This window comes from Felis catus, chromosome B2, assembly GCF_018350175.1.
Source record: "Felis catus isolate Fca126 chromosome B2, F.catus_Fca126_mat1.0, whole genome shotgun sequence".
Taxonomy (NCBI): Eukaryota; Metazoa; Chordata; class Mammalia; order Carnivora; family Felidae; genus Felis; species Felis catus.
The window spans coordinates 22,247,413-22,265,656 of record NC_058372.1 but is presented as its reverse complement, the minus strand read 5'-3'; the positions used below and the strand labels follow the sequence as shown (position 1 = coordinate 22,265,656).

The 18,244-nt window shown below is 38.1% G+C and overlaps 1 protein-coding gene across 3 annotated transcripts in view; it reads right to left on the bottom strand.

Annotated features, from left to right (window-relative positions):
- F13A1 (coagulation factor XIII A chain) overlaps positions 1-18,244 on the bottom strand; it is a 251,473-nt gene that overhangs the window by 230,122 nt on the left and 3,107 nt on the right. For all 3 annotated transcript variants that reach the window (XM_019830279.2, XM_006931478.3, XM_045057168.1), the window contains exon 3: positions 8,203-8,391. In XM_019830279.2, coding sequence (XP_019685838.1) covers positions 8,203-8,391 — 189 coding nt within the window. The remainder of the gene's footprint in view (positions 1-8,202; positions 8,392-18,244) is intronic.

The following is an 18,244-nucleotide window of genomic DNA, read 5'->3' as shown; positions in this document are numbered from 1 at the left end:
CATTCTCCCATATCTTTTTCTCAACACCCTCAGAGGAAACAGATTCTTCTTCCTAGACAATCCCTCATCCATGTCTCTTCACTTCTTCCAGCATTCTCCATCAGCCACCAGCATTTCTCTTGATTCTTGAGGATTCCTCATCTATTGGCTCTGTCCCCCACGGCTCCCTTCATGTTCAAGTACCTCCAATCGTAAAAACCCAAACCAAAACATCACCTTATCTAACCTACATTCTTCTCCAGTTACTATCCAAATTGTCTTTTCTTCTCTTCCAAAAGGATAAGTCCACATTTTCTATGCCCACTTTTCACATCTCATTTACTTTCAAACCATTAAAATTTGGTTTCTCCCTGAGTAACCAGTGCCCCCATAATTGCTGAGTCCATTTGGAAGTTCTTATGTCTCTGCATCTCCTTGTTGTATTTGATAAAGCTGGTCATGCTTTCTACTTTAAACACCCAACTCTCTTGGATTTGGTGACACGGCACTCCCTGATTTTCCCTTCTACTTATCTGTTCACGTGGTCTTTGTCTCCTCCAGGGGCTCTAGTTCCTGGACTGATTCCTTAAGAGTTGTTTGCTCTCAGGATTTGAGCCTCAGTCTGCTTCTTACCTGATTTACTTTGTCTGAATGATCTTGCCACCCATCTATAATGTATGAAATCCAAACCAAGTCCCTAAGCTTCGGTGACTGTCTATTGGACATGTTTATCTGGTAGTCCCTCAAGTACTGCAAACTCAGCAGGTTCAAACCGAATCCCATTTATGCCTCCACTGTTTCATTGGTGGAGGTAGTCTGCATTGTGATTAGGAGAGAATGTCTGGGATCAAATTGTAGCCCCAGCATTCTCCAGATGTGACCTTGAGTAAGTTACTTATACTCCTCCAACACTCATCTCATCTGAAAAATGCGGATGACCTTAGTCCCATGCCCACAGGGGTGCCTAAAGCATTAAATGGAAAGTACACAGAACCTCTGCACAGTTCCCAGTGCTGGTGAGTGAATTATCAGTGGGAACCACTATCATCATTACAGTTTCCCACACTCACCCTTTTCTCCCAATTTCCCTGCATTCTTTATCTCATTTGGAGTTGCCAGCCTCTATTGTCATAGTCACACAACCCAGCAACCTGGGAGCTGTACCTGACTCTTTCCACCCCTCTGCCTGTACAGACTGCCAATCACAAGTCCTGTGGATTTTGCCACCCAAATGTTCCTCAAATCCCATCCAACCTCTCCATTGCTACAATGACTGCCCTAATCCAGGTTCTAACCCTCTCTCCAATCCTGAACCCCCCACTGAGAAATTTTGATGTCACACCCATCCTTAAGATGCATCAGAGTCTGACACCCCAGACTGGCTTTCCATGAATGCTATTCAAGAAATGCATGGAAGAGAAATATTGAAGCATTGAGGATATTTCAATGGTTTATGTGATTAAGAATGCAGAATATAGGGGCTTCGGGTGGCTCAGTCAGTTGACCATCCAACTTAGGCTCAGATCATGACCTCACGGTTTGTGAGTTTGAGTCACACATCGGGCTTGCGGCTGTTTCCTTGCTCTCCCCCCCTTTGCCCCTCCCATGCTCATTCTCTCTCTTTATCTCTCTCTCTCTCTCTCAAAAATGAATAAAAAATATTAAAAAAGAAAAAAAAATTCAGAATATGTGCAATTGATATTATCCTGTAAACACCTGGGCTCAGGATGAATACCCTCAGTGTGCTGTCAGTGAGCTGCACTCTCAGGCTCACGGGATGGTGAAGCTGGAAGAGGCTTGCTAACACACACCACTGGGTGTCCACCAGTATCCGCTCTTAGCACTCCGTCTCCCTCTCCTCTGAAGAGACTGAAAAAATGAAATAATCTAATGGTTTCTCTTACAGATAAGGGTGGCAAATGAGACATGAATAGTTCGCTGAACCAGTTTGCTTTCATTGTCCTGATGGGAGGAGCAGGCCTTGCTGAGGCCATGCCTCCCCTCTTCTTTCTGTCATCACCAGAAATATGAAGCTTGGAGCTGGGGGAGCCACCACGGGACTGAGGAAAAGGCAAGAAAATCTGCCAGGTGCTGGTCTGCACACCTTGGGCTGTGTGATTGGGCCCAGGGAGGAAGGAACTTGCTCATGAACCCTGTCTTCTCCTTGGAGGGCTAATTGGGTAGGGCTGCTTTGAGAGGGATGGCTGGTAAGGAATCCAGCTCAGAATTCTTTCCTCAGAATGACTTTCTCTCAACAGAGTATCAAACAAGAAGGAGACCCCATGTTAAAGTGTAACAAAGTGTCACCATCAGCTGTTCCTAAATTTTCATGGCTGCAGCTACAGGTTAGCAAAATCTATAATTAATCCTGCTCCATTCCTTTCATGATATGTCATGGCTTTAGGCTCAGAGGTGGAAAGAAAGAAAAGGTTCCATAGACCTTACTGGGAACATTTTTCAGCCACACCCCACCTCCTCAAATCCATTAACACATCCCACCAAACTCACAGAGATGGCTGTGCTCCTCCAGCAACTAATGAACACAGTTATCAAAGCATGGAGACCATCTGTAGCTCATGCATGGAAAGCCCTAGCCAAGAAGATGCACTAATTCCCCTGTTCACTTTCTCTAACCAGAGGATCCAGCAAAGGATTAAGCTGGGACCATCTGACAGAGTCTATTTATTTAAATATTTAAATATAAAGAAAGGGGTGCCTGGGTGGCTCAGTCGTTTAAGCATTCGACTTTGGCTCAGGACATGATCTTGAGGTTTGTGGGTTCAAGCCCCGCATCAGGCTCTGTGCTGACAGCTCAGAGCCTGGAGCCTGCTTCAGATTCTGTGTCTCCCTCCCTTTCTGCCCATCCCCTGCTCATGCTCTGTCTCTCTCTCTGTCTCTCAAAAACGAATAGATGTTTAAAAAAATAAAAATAAATATAAAGAAAGAAAAAAAACTTGATTTAAAGGCAGAATCACTTATAAATAAATCATATGCCTTAGGCTCTGAAGACAGTAACAAAAGGAAACTTCAGTGGCACAGGGGTGGCTCAGTTGGTTGAGCATCTGACTTCAGCTCAGGTCATGATCTCATGGTTTGTGAGTTCCAACCCCGCATTGGGCTCTGTGCTGACAGCTCAGAGCCTTTGGCTCCTCTGTCCCCCTCTCTCTCTGCCCCTACCCTGCTTGAGCTTTCTCTCTCTCAAAAAATAAACATTTAAAAAGGAAACTCCCGTGAGTTAACACATCCCAGTTCATCTTACATAAAGTCACGGGGGAAGAGAAGGTAACAATAATAAGGAACTGAATGCAAACTGGAAACAATTAAGTGTAAAGTTACTTTTTTATGTGTTTTTAACATAATAATAGCTAGCTCTAGGCCATGGTTATATTCTTTGAAAGTAGTGCATAAATTGATCTGTGCTGATAAATCTAATCGTGTTATAAACACTTTAAAATAAATATTTGAGATTTGTTATGTGTTGTTTATTTTTTACAAAGTATTCTCTTTTCTGTTTTTTTTAATTTTTTAAATGTTTATTTATTTTTGAGACAGTGAGAGGCAGAGCGTGAGTGGGGCAGGGGCAGAGAGACGGAGGCATAGAATCTGAAGCAGGTTCCAGGCTCCGAGCTGTCAGCTCAGAGCCAGATGTGGGGCTTGAACTCACAGAGCATGAGATCATGACCTGAGCTGAAGTCGGATGCTTAAATGACTGAGCCACCCAGACGCCCATCTCTTTTCTGTTTTTTAAATCACTACTTCCACTTTCTATGTTTCCTGAAATGGAGGTGCACCCACATGTATAAGACTTTGCTCTTAATTTCATTTCCAGTGCACATTTGACACATTTCTTCTCATTACAGTAATCACTTTTAAAATCCAATTTTCATGGTTTTATTCAACCCTATTGAAAGAAATACTGCATTTTAATAGAAAAATCTCTGAGCCCCATGAGCGTCCCACAATGTGCTTTTTTTCACTCTTGGTCCTACCACTGGTGGTGAAACCTCGGGCGGTCATAGCACCCCCTGAATGACCTGGGATGCACAAAGGAGACTGCCTTGGATAAATCCTCTATCATTGGTCTTTTACAGCCCTTTAGAAATGTGTTTGAATTCTCATGCACTAAATAGTAGACTCTGGAATTTTGCTAGTTTTCTTTCCTTGTTTCTGCAATAAATTTGGAAATACAAAATCCTCAAATATAATGATGCCTATTATGGGCTGCACGCATTGGAATACAGCTTAACTCTGAAAGTACACATCATGGGCTCTAAGAAGGATTTAGAATACGTGTTGGTTTTTAAAATATATAGATTTTTATCTCAAAGGCAAATTTGCTATGCTTCCCCCATCCCACCTTTTTACTGAAGGAAAAAAGTCCTTTGTAAAAGAGTTCACATGCTCTCTGCGGGGATGCTGTGGTAGTGCCCAGACCTTCTCCCTCAGGACTAGGCATGCTGTCCCGGTGGCTCCCAGCTCTCACTAGGAACCCGACCTCACACTCATCGTGTCAGTTTTCCTAAGACTTCCATTATCATAGCTATTTTCTGAACGGTCTGTGGAAAGAGCCTCAGACCTCAGTCAAGTCCACTTCAGGGACAAAGGCTTCCTCCCTCCTTGCACTAAATATTTGGCTGGAAGGAGATAAAATTCCTGTGTAGTTGGAGCAAAACTGGGGATGGAACTTCAAAAGTGTGTTTGTTGACTCGCATGGAGTGATCATTACATTATAAAGGTGTGAAGGGCATTTTAATCGACTCTACTCCAAACAAATGTGCATACACACACACACACACCCCACACTTGAAAGAGATAAATGCACTCAGGGAAAGAAATAAAAATAAATTTTCATCAGATTTAAAAATACTGTGAAAAATATTAGCTGTGGAGTCTTTTCTCACCTGAAGTAATTGTATTAAAAAATATGAACAATAATAGTCTGCTCCCTAAATGTAATGAAATTGTGGTTATTACATTTCACTTAACATACAGGAACAGTGATTTAGTTTTTCATTCTCTTACCCCACAATTGGGATAATAAACAGTTCTGCCCAGAACCCACATGTCATACTGATGATGTTCATTCTGACTCAGGGATCTCTTTTCCTCCTTTCCCATTTCCACTCTGGCTTCAACCAATTTCCCCACATTTATGTATGAATTTGCACTGTAAATGAAAGTGAGTACAAACCATATACCTTGAGTAGTTAGGGGCCAGAGACTTTTTTTCTAAGGAAGTGCTGTTTATTTTTAGTTCTGATTGTATTATTTGTAATTTCTTTATATATATAATGCATATGTATAAATATAGATGTATATATAAATTACACATATACATATATACACATATGTATATCTCCACACAGATCAATAATTTTATCTAGATGCGTACATATAATGATATCATCATGCTTGCTTTTTTTCTCTCTTCCTCACTAGTTTCCCCTTTCCTTTTGCTTCTCCCTCCTTCCTACCCTCCCACCAAGGAATGCATATCATCACCTATGTGTGTGCTTCTTACTCTTTTCTGCACTCACAACACTCTATTGACCTATGCATGAACACAGTTGCATGTAGAGAAATTCATAGGTACTCCTCCATATTTTGCTTCCTCAATACTACCTCTGTTGAAATCATCTGGCATAGGTCTAATTCATTCTTTTTTTAAAAGTAACAATTCATTGTGTGAATATATCCACCATTCCATTATTAAGAGATTTTTTTTATTTTTTGCCACTATAAATAATGCTGCAGTAAATAATAGCCATCTTTATAAACTAGATTTTAAATACCTATGGTATAGATTTCTAAGAGTGGAGTTGTTAGCTCAAAGGCATATGTCCTCTTAATATCCTGAAACTGATAATCCTAAAACTGATCCTGCCAAATTGCATTCTAAGGAGGTTATGAAATTGTACATTTATACCAGCAATGTGTGTTTTTCTAGACATACATGCCAGCAACAGATATTACAGTTTTTCTAAATTTTTGCCTGTTGGATATAAATGACTTTGGCTTTCCCAATCCCAATGAATTTGAGCATGTTTTCATATGATTACAGGTTATATGGATTTTCTCTGTTTTGAATTGTTTCTTCATATACTTTGTCTATTTTTCTATTGCTTGTCTTCAGATTGTCAATTTGTAAGAGATTTTTTTCTACATTAACCTTTTATCTCATATGTATGTTCTGAATATTTTTCCAGCTCTATCTTTTATCCATTGATTTCACTTGTGATATTTATATTTTGGTCATTTGTTCTTATATATGGTCACTTATGGCATTTTGGTATGTATAAACCAAATATATATACATGTAAAATAATATATATAATTACACATGTATAGATAAATATATTAAATACAAAAATATGTCAAGTGCATATACTTACATGTAACAAATATATACACCCAATAAAATATACATATATACTAAAATACCAAGATGTAAAATACGTTATTAAAACAACAAACAAAAAGCCAAAAAGCCCATGTACTTTTCTTACTCCATGAAACCAACAACTATATTACATAATCTTACATACTGATATCTATTTCTGGATTCTCTATTCTGTTCCACGAAACACTTCTGATAGTATGTTCTAATAGATACTTCTTATAGAAAGTGCTCTACTATTCATTCTTTCTTTGTATCATTTTCTTGATTATTGCCAAGTAATTACTCTTACAAATGAACTCTGTTATTTTATTCAAGACAAAAAAAATCCTCTGTTGTGATTCCAATTGGAAATGCACTATGTTTATATACTAATTTGGGGAGACTTAAAAAATGGAGATATCACATCCAAAACCATATTTGTCTTTTCATTGGTTTTTCATGTCTCTTTTTAAGATTTAATAGCTGCTTTATTTGCACTGTGTGTCTTGGTTTTTAAAATTTGTTTTTACATTTCATAGTTTTAGTAAGTTTTATATGTGGAATATTTTTTCTTATTTCTATTTCTAGGTCCTCACTGCTAAAGAGAAAGGCTATTGACTTTTTAAAATTTATTTTATATCCAGCCATCTTACCAGTTTTAACACTGTGCTTTTTTTCTTGAATCTGTTGGGTATATATATATATATATATATATATATATATACACTATCATAGCATTAGCAAAATATGTAATTTTATTCTTTCCCAGTATTTATAGGATATTTCTCTTAAATTGTTCATTTGCTGAAATCCTTAAAGCAATGCTTAACAACAACAACAACAACAACAACAACAGAATGACAATAACAGGTATCTCTGCCTAATTTCTGATTATAATTAAATGAATTTTTTGCCACTTAGGATACCAAAAGTTGTTGGTTTGGGGTAAATAATCTTTATTATAATTGAGGAGATTTCTTTTACTTTTATCTTATTTAAAGTCTTTAAAAAAACAGCTGCTGAGTTTAGTATGTTCCTTTCAGTGAGTATTAGTTTGATTGCCTGGTTTTTATTTTATTTATATATAGGATTATATGGACAGCTTTTTTGATATCGAACCATTTTTGCTTTTTTGTGCATGTGTTTACTTGCTATATTTGTAATGTCTAGATAAATATTTACTAAAATGTGTCAAATGTTAATAGCTATAACATAAAGGATTCCAGGATAAAATTAATTGGGGAAACACTGAACCAAACAGATTTAAATGGTACCTTCCTGAACTGTTAAGCTAATGTGTATTGTCAACCTACAAAAGGAGATTAGAGTATAAATGTTTAGTGAACTTTATTTGATGGTCTATATTTTATGAGCCATTACACGGGAGCAGTTTAGAGCAAAGCAAACTTTGGGAAATGCTTGTATGGAGATTATATACTAAGAATTTCAAATAATACTAAGAATTGCAAATAATTTTGGTACATAAAACCAAATAAATCATAAGAGTAGAGCTGATAAACTAAAAGCCACACTATAGGATTGCAAAGCCATTTGTGAAAAATAATTTAATTAACTAACATTTTGTATTAATTATACTCACTTTTAGTATGTAAGAATTTTACCAGGGTAGGCCCAAATTACTGGTGTTTGGCATTATACAGACCCATCTTAGAATATAAGGTGGTCCTGGAGCTGGATATGTTCCCAGGTCCAGCCAATTGTCACAGTATAATTCTAGGAAATAACACAATTGCACCTGTATCCCTTTCTACTATGCAACCCACGATATCATGATGTGATGACATAGACGGACTATCATGACATGACTTATGTGTGGCACTTACCAATGACATATTCCACTCTGAAGAAATCCTTTCTGGGGTCGTATGGACGATTGAAGTCAATCTGAATGAAGAAAGACTGTCCTCTACGTACAATCAGGTGGTTGTTTTCATACTTGTCAGTGTGGTGGTCCACTTTGTTGCTGTCCCATCTCTCCTTGAACAGGTGAACATTTGTGACATTAAGGTAGTCTACACACATAGAAAACAATTAAGGGAAACCATTGAGTAACTTTGGTTTAACCACAAACTCAAAAAAAAAATAGATTGTTTTTTCTTGAAGAAGCAAGTTAATGAGGCCTGTTAGATAGAACCCTCTACAGGGGCTGGTGGATTTGGGGGTCAGTCTCTTGTGACATTCTTGTTCTAACAATGACTTTAAAAGCTTCCCCCCCTCTAATCTCATTTTATACCACAGGGCACTTTTGTAGGATAGACAGAGCAGTGTTGATGATGCCTCCCATACAGGTCTAGGTACAGAGAAACTAGGACCAGAGTTCAAGTCTTCACATTCCTACACTCACACTTCTTTCATGATGGCAGGTGGTCACCATCATGACTACCAACTCACTATGTCACTAACTAGGGATAAGCAGAGCATAGCCACTTCAATTCTCTTATCTTTAAAAAGGGAAGAATCAAATATGATAAACCCTCAAAGAGATGTTACAAGGACAAAGTTAACCTTTAATCCAAAATTCTCCTCTTACTTTAGAAAAGGTCAAAAACCTCCTTTTGTTATTTCTAAAAGTAGCTCTGATTCCTCAAAGGCAAGAAAGAAAAGAACAAGTGTGTAGAAAGGATACTGACATTTCATTGAGATACATATAACGGTTTCCACTTTGAACATGCAGGAACAAGCTTCACATTTCCCTAGCTCCTAAATGACCAGTCTGGAAGTCAAACCATGGTATGCTGAAAAAATCTATAGGTTTTTCCTTTGGTTTTTGGAATTTGGAGAGTATATGTCAGTTATACACTTATTTGAGACATGATAGCACCAGGTAACAGTTAGATCCCCTCCCACCTTTCTCCCGTTCCCTCTGCAAATGATCACTCAATGTGGAGGTCACTCTACCCATCTACATTGTAGTTTGCAAGATCTAGTCTAGAGACAGATTTCTGTGCTCACACTTGGAGTTCTAAAGGGGAGTTCATGAGAGAGGCTGGTGGGGGTACACTAGCCTCCTGCCCACCCACCCTTTTCCTGAACCCACCTGTTGCATGCTTTGCCCTCACGGCTGTGAACACAGGGTGCACAGCTGCTGAGTCTGTATCATGCTGGAGCATCACCCTCAAAGACTCCAGTGCCTTCCTTTGCTTTTACACAGGAATCTTGTGTAAAAGGACACCTGGTCCCCTCTGAACCCATTTTTGTCTCATAGGTGAAATCAAGAAGTTGGACTCATTAAGATACTCTCCAGTTCAAAAGTCTAGGAGTTCCTGAAACATTCTTCATTAATTCAAAGTCCAGGTAATCCTGAGTTTGAATCTCAGGCGTCTTAATTACTTAGGTAAGGGATGTTGCCTCATAGCAGCTGAGTTTTTTCTCACCTTTCAAATGAGGATACTAAAACTTTGAGAATTTCTACAAAGATTCAATGACATAACATGATGACGGCTCTCATACTATGCCTGGCATATAGTGGGGCCATAGTCTTACTTGTGGAGAGCTTAAATATAAACTCTGATGGTCGGTGTGATGCTCAGTGGGTTACTGTGACTGTGATATTACAGCACATAGAAAGTGCAAGATACAGTTTTATTTTTACCCCATCGCAGAACCCTGAACATGGTCCCCTGAAGGGCACTTTCCTTCCATTATGCTGTGGGTGGAAGATGTTTAATTCTCTAGACCTCTCTCTTCTAAGCTGCCTTTCCCCTAAGTTCTCTGACCTTATTAAGGTTACAGTCCCCAGTGTTAAGCCAACTTCAGAAAGAGCTAGAGAATCATAAATGTCTTAGTTGAAAAGGACCTTAGTAATCAACTCATCTGGTCATCTTTCTTCACACTGTACCTTTCCATAACGTTTCATTTTGTTTAAATGTCTAAAAACTTAATCCTCAGAAATGGGTTTAATCAGGTCTCCATCAGCATGATTGGAAGGAATGCACTGATATAGCCTCACAGAATCTCTGAGGGCAAAGGCACTTTCTAGAGCATCTGATAGACCTATGTACTGCATGAAACATCTTGAAAGCCCGAATGCTTAGGCTTTTTGTCTTCATCTGAATGGGAAACCCACTATCTTGCAAGGCGAACAGTCCATTTTTAAACAATTTTAATTATTTGAAAAACTCCCGTAAGATGAACTGACATTTGCTTCCTTGCAATTTTTCTAACAATGGATCCTGGTTCTGACTTCTGGATAAATATAGAATGCATTCTATTCATTTCATCTGGTACTCCTTAGGTATGTAAAAGCTTCTATTCCTTTGACTAAAACATTCACCATTTCTTCCACTGTTCTTTTCCAGACCTTTTACCCACTACTTTGTTCTGGAATATATTCCATTTTATAAATTACCAATGAAAAACAATGAGACCACTACATCTTTCCAAATAAATAGTATATTTCTGTTATTTCAGTCCAAGATATCATTAGTATTTTAAATAGTTCTATCTTATTATTGATCAACGTGAAGCACCTGATAAAGAGAAAGCCTTAAAAATACATTGTGATGTCATTTCTATGATTAGGATTCAATCTAGACCCTTAGAAACCACTCACTTATGTTGCTATTTAGCCATATCTATGCAAAGATTTTCTTCTTTGTAGCTCAGTGTTAAGGTTTTACATGTATCTATGTTGAATTTCATCTTATTGCATTTGGTTAATTGCTCCAAGCTTTTAATGTAATTTTAGACCCTAAGCATATATTCCGTGTATTTAATACTCTCCCCAACTTGCTGTCCTCCAGGAATTTTATGTGTGTCATTTTATGTTGCCATTCAAGATATGAATATAAATGCTGGTTAGGTCACTGCCTAGTAAATACAACCTAGATAAATAAACAGTGGTAGATACTAAAAATTGAAAAGATAGTTATGACATGGCACCATAAATATTCTGATAAAGTGGTACAGGGTATTTGATGGAGGAGGGTATCTGGAAGGTATAGGGAACCTGTAACCAAGATTTGGCAGGGGGGATTAAGGAAGCTCCTTGGAGGAAGTGAGGTATATAAACAATGGTCAGAAAGGTGAGCAAGTTTTCCAGGTAGAAAAAGGGGTGGGGAAGGATGTTTCAGGGAGAGAGGAGGATGAGTGAAGACTGAGGCAAGAGAGTGCATAGTTTACTTAAGAAATTGAAGCATGATTGGTTGGCTGGAATGTGCTAGTGGGACCACAGAGGAAAAGTAAGCCGGAGCCACTCATGCCAGTCCTGTAGATCATGTGAGTAATTTGGATTTTAACGGCACTGGGGATCCAGTGAAAAATCTGATACAGCAAAATGACATGATTAGATTTATGTATATAAATTTCAACTGCTTCTGGTGACAGAGTAAGAAAAGGAATGGATGGTGGCAGTGTTGGAGGCAGGAAGGTCGGCTGAGAGTCTGCTATGGCACTACAGGTGAAGGATGGGATGAGTCTAATCTGCCTCCAGGTGATGAAAGCACTGGTTCTGGAGCACTGCCAGGATTTGCCTCATCTCATCCCACCACCTCTTCCATGATAATGTGCCCCTGAAAATAAGTATATTGGCTTTATGCCTTGGCTTCCCAAGCAGCCTTGCCAAAGGGAAATATAAAGCTAGAAAGACAAATTCAAGGTTTTTTGTTTGTTTGTTTGTTTTGTTTTAATATCTGGCTCTCACTGGTTTTATTCTTATTGCAAATGAAAACTCTGGCTTTCTCGTTCCATGAACTTGTCTAATGAATTTGGTTAATGTCTAGTGAGTCTGGTTAAAGTCAGTCTATCCCTGAAGTAGTGAAACACAGTACTACTTCTGTGGGGTACTGATATCTATTGGAAGAATGAGTTCCACGGTTAAACCAGTTTGGGAAAATGCTGCTTAACCAAAGTCAACCAGGATTCTTGCAGGATTTATGGGAGACTTTAATATATCGATGTGCATTGTAAATATCCTATAGGTGCCATGTTTTCCAAACTTAAATGCTCATGGGGACTATTTTCTGTGGAGTTCAGTGTTTTGCAGAATATGTTCCGGGTGATGCTTCACTACTTACTAATTGTGCAACCTCAGAGAAGTTATTTAATCTCTCTGAGCTTCAGTTTTCTTTCCTTTAAAAAGATAATGGAATGTTTGCTTTACAGGGTTCGTGTAGGGATTAAATGAAAAAATGTATATAAACTGCTTTAGCACAGTGTCTGGCCCTAGCAAATTCTCACAAATTATTTTCATTGTATTATCATTGTTATTATTAAGAGAGGAGAATAGCATAGTGGATAAGAGTATAGATTTTCGAGGCAGATTTTCTGGACTCAAATCCCAGTTCTGGCACTGACTATCACCATGACTTTGGACCAGTTATACAAACTTCCTGTGCCTCCGTTTTATCACCTGCAAAATGGGGAGGTATATTCTGAGAAGACAGGCTTGCTTTTCTTTTCTTGCATTTCCACAAGTGGATGAAATAAATTTCCCCTCCTTATTCCCCTCCATATTCCCAGAATATGTTTTTCCTTTTTTTAATAAAAATTTATCATCATGAAGCACTTTGTGTCATCTTAATATAGGCCATTTATCTTTGAAACTATAAGCCTTTGCGGACAAGATCTCATCTTCACTGTACCTGGGAAGACGTGAAAAGACGCCATGGGAAATATGCCACTTTTTACTTTAAACAAATGTAATGCCTGAAAATTTGGAACTTAGAGTTGGTTATTCATCATAAAATGGATATTCTATTTATCAGAAGATTAATCACGGGAGTCCTTTAAATGTTATTTATCAGACAATTTCATTCTTAACAGATACCAATTTCAGGACTATATATAGTATATTGTATATATGTGTGTATAGTATATTATATATTGTACAGCGTTGAAGATAGTGATCTGTGGTTTCATAATATGAGGCCCCCAGAGTAGCACTTTCATTTCAGACAGGAATAAAGATTCCATGCCTTGATAGTGCATAATTCATATATTACTTATAACATAAGGTAAATAAGAGTACTAATAGATTCTTTTGAGTCTATAAAACATAAGCCAAAAAAACCACTACGGTTTCATAGTGAAAGCAAAAATATACATAATATGTTTATATTTGTCACATAAATATATATTAAATATATTTATAAATATAAATTAAATAATAATATATAAAATAAACATATGTTAGCATATACATGAAGAATTTATTTTAAAATAATGTAGTCTGCAATGTTATAATTTTGATAATGCTTATTCTAAGTATGGAGTTTTAAAAAATTCTATTTTTTTCTAAATGATCTTTTCATTCTTTGCTGCAACAATCCTCCAACAGGTCAGTGCCTACAGGAAAAAAGGAAAAAAAAATCATGGAAAACTACGGTTGTACTCTATGTGGGGAAAAACCAAGGCAATGATTAGTAAGATTTCCCTTTGTAATCTCTTAAAATAAAACTGCATATTAAAATAATTTAAACCAATGAAAACATTTCATTTAAAAAATAAAACTTGACCAAGACACGGAAGATTAAAAGCGACATTAAAAGTAAGAGTTTAAAGAACTGATGTTGTAGACTTTAGTCAAATGGACAAGACATATGGAAGGGTAACCAGCAGGGTTGTTTATCGTTAGAGGGAGAAGGAAAGGACAGCATAGCTCTGTGGATTTGCTAGGGGTTGGCCTGAGCGCTGGGGAATAAGGTGAGGTCCTCAAACCACTGATTAAACAACACTTCTTTCATTGCTCATGGACAGTCACCACAGATCAAGCTTTGTATTTGGTGTTTACAATACCTAGCAATAGCAAGGGGTCTATAGATGTTGGTTGTAAAATTTGAGCATAGATATAAAAACATCATAGTTCTTTCTCTTGTCCATTTTGGTCAGCGCTGTCATGTAGTAAACAGTAAACACTCATTAAGCTGGCATATTGATTTCTGCTTTGCTTATTGGATTAATGAGACATAGTTTAGATTGAAGGAGACTTCTCATCTAGGCTCCATTCGCCATAAACAGGAAATGAATTTGCTTCTCCCTGTCCAAGCCCGGTTCCTGGCAAAATAGAGCCACTCATTGCTAAGCTACTTTGTGTTTGTTTTTGTTTTTGTTTTAGAGAGATATTGTAGCTGGAAAGTTGGCAGCTTGCTCTTTCAAAGTGACAGCTTTCAAAAAGTCTACCTAACACAATTTAGCCTAATTCCAAACACATCAGAAAATGGACTGGTTAAAAAAAAAAAATCTCTCCTCATGAGCCAGCTGCTTCCTGGTCCTCCTACCCTTTCCCTAACATGAAAAAAAGTAGATTATTTTCTCCTTAGGTTGTAAAAATATTCTTTGGAGAATGATTATACCTGTCACAGATGGAATCTTGAGATAAGTTAAATGTTTAGGTTCATATCCTAGGAATTCCCTAGTGAAATGAAATCCCCATGCAATCTTCAGTAATATTATTACCAAAGTGTAGGCATAAATACTGTCCATGGGGAAGTAGGTCTGCTTATTGTTGAAACAACAGGATAAAAGTTCCTTTCTCATATTTCCTTTGGAAACCTCAAGTTTTAAAGTATCATTAATTAGAATGATTAAAAACATTTTCTTAAAAAGAAGCTTATTGTTTTTCAACTGTTGCTATTCAAATGTCCTGTACTGTAAACTGTATAAGAAATGCTGAGCTGCCCAGAGCAAGCTGGAGTAAGAAATGAGACCAGCATCTTCTCCAGGGACTGAAATCTGTCTGGCCTACCTCTCCTCTTGCTGGAAGTATCTCAACAGCAGCCTCCAAGTATATTTCCTTCTCTCCATTTCCCCCTCACCATTAGAATTGCCTTCATGAAACATAATTCTGATGATTTCATTTTGCTATTTAGAATCCTTTGCAAGGAGGAAAGGTAAGGTCTCAGTGTACCTCAGTGTACAATAGGTCCCTGCCTACTTTCCCCAGGCTTATCCCCCACCATATCCCCATTACTTGATAAATACTGTTCTCTCTGCTAGAAATGCAGTTCCCATGCATTGCCTGTCTGGAAGACTCCTATTCATCCTCTGAGACCCAACTCAGTTGTCCTCTTTCTCACTGTACCCACACCAAGTTATTCCTTTCTCTGTTCTTTTGCTGCAATAGGCATAATTTCTGTTACACTATTTTTGCATGGAATTTCAATGATCTTTTCTGTGTCTATATCATCTACTAAATGGAGAACCACTTGAAGCCAGGGATTGGCTTACTCATCTTTGTGTCCCCAGAGAGAACTTAGCATAGTTCCTGACACACAGGTGGCAGTCATTAAATGCTTTTACACAAACCGAATAAAAGAATGAATTGATTCTATACAACCTCATTTCTGAATCATACATTAAGTGTCTTTCTTATTCTTTAAAAAATCTTCAACCCAGAGAGGTTTATTCTGCACAAAGGAGAGATTTATAATTAATTAGTTAACTAGTTGATCTGGTTCTGACAGGGAATGGGGTGGGAAGGAGGAGATGCTCAGAAAGGTACAAGACTCCATTAGCTTGAAAGATTCGAGATCTCTCCTGCATTTGATTTTTTTTTTTTTTAGAAATCCAGACTTGCTTTCCAGTTGAATTCATCACATTAGATGTATCCAATAAGGATTATAATCATTACTGTAAATGATCACTATGGTTAACAATGCAGAGTCAAACCAGACCAAGAATATGAGGTTATCTTCCCAAACATTACATCTCCTAAAATAACCTTTGAGACCAGGAAAGCTGTAAAGAGATTTTCAGAAATAACCACTGAGCATGCAGAACAGTCTAATAGGAAGAGATGCAAATCTAGAAATCTGAGGAGATTTTCACATACCATTCTCAGCTACAACTGAGTTCGGAAGAGGGCATTAAGGACCCCTAAAAACACATGAAGATGTCAAACATCACCAGTGAGACTAGCTGGTCCTATCTCTGGGATTTCACTGTCACCTCAAATATTTCAATTTTTTGTAAATAGTGTGCTGCTGGATGGGAGGAACTTTATGTGAGTTTATACAATCTGAAATGTAGGCTAAAGTCATTCTTAACCAAATACTCACAAAAGCTATGAATTAAGGGTATTATTCACATTCAGTGTATATTATATACATCGACTGCCACAAGGCTGTTTGAAGCGAAAAATCTGCCATTTCCCCCCTTTCCTCCTCTTGCTTTTCTGCCTTTTCAGTCAGCTTGGTACAAGTAGCTTGCTAAAGGGACGCTTTTGGAAAAAATGAGGAGAGTTTGCCTTAGGACTTTGAGAGCCAAAGCGTCCTCAGGCAGGGGCTCAGGGAGATCCAAGCCCTCTTGGACGCCCCTAGTGGTCACTGCATAAACTGCAAGAAGACAGAAGATAAATACCGTGACTGCTTTAGCAGGGGATAACTTGGGACAAGTTGATGTATTTCGTGTCAGAGAAATTTGAAATATAAAGGATAAGTAGGAGACAGTCCTCCTTGATCAGGTGGTTTATATGCTGGTATTTTTCTTCTGTTCTACTCATCTAGGGCTTTCCTCTATGCTCCCTGGGTTCTGAGACCCTGTTCTCATAGTGAGTAGCAATTAGTTCACATTAAATGCATGCATGTTTATGAAATCTGGAACATGCTATTAATAATAAGATTATAATGGCTCTAGGACTGATGAGTCATTCAATTCTCCAGTGACTGACTGTTCATTCATTGTACAGTCATTGGACACTCACACACCTCTGCCAAGGTCTGTAATAGGTATCCCAGAATGTCACTTGGGCTGTGGATACATGATGACTGATTTTTCCAAATAATTCTCTTCACTATAATTCCCCACCTGTGCCTCCAAAAATAAACAAAAAACAGTAAACCCAGGTTTGTTTGTTTTTTAAATCAACCCACCTGCTCAAGTTTTCTGGAAGTTTTGATTTCTTATTAGCAACATTTTATTCAGATTTCAGGTAGACAGACCCTGCAGGTGGTTACACATTCCCCTTGGAAGTGGTGGGCCCCTTTCACTGTGGTGGGCCCCTAACCTAGTAGGGTATGATAATGTGCTTCTGAATCAAGGAGCATTTGTAGGTCACGTCCTATGGATCAGGTGTCTCATGGGCACTGGTCATTTGATCACAATGGCAACTGTAAAGTAGGTATTGCTTCCATTTTCCTGATGGAGAAAATGAAGCTCCCCTGGGTGACAAAGTAAGCAAGTGGCAAATGTGGAAACAGAACCCAGGTCTTCTGAGTCTCGGACCGGGGTGTTCTTTGCTACATCTCACTGTCTCTGTGCACATTTCTCTTCACTGATCCTGTGCCCCTCTCTCTTTCTGTTCTTCCTGCCCTCTTCTTTTAGCACCTTGGCCACCATTCCCCAGGGCCCAGAGTCTTCTCTGCCAGAGGGGAATTTTTTGAGAAAACTGAATACACCAAGGTAATCTGCTTGATAATTTTACATGCTCATGCTTTCCAATTTTATTTACATTCAAAAGATGGCAGGAAGGAAGGAAGGAAGGAAGGAAGGAAGGAAGGAAGAAAGGATCCTATCTTAGATTGGTCCGTGAAGGAGTGGACATTAATTACTTGCTTTGGCCTCAGTTTCCTCATCTGTAACATGAGAATTTAGATGATTGAATCTTCCTTACCTATAACATGAGGATTAGCAAGTCCTTTTTAACTCTGTTCTGTGGCTCTACTGATGAAGTTGTAGAGAATGTGGCACCCAGCTGGGAGAGATAGCTCAGAACTACAAGTTCACAAGTTTGTCTGGACCCTTCTATTAAACTGAAGATGCCCTTCTGTGAGTTCTCGCCTCCAAATTTGGATGGTACCTTAATGGATGGTACTAGATCTCTCTCTGTTTTCACAATTGAATATCAACCTGCTAGATGTGATAGTAACACAATCAAATCTGTCCACAATGTCGAGAAGTTCTGATTTGCTGGACTTGTTAGTGATCGGC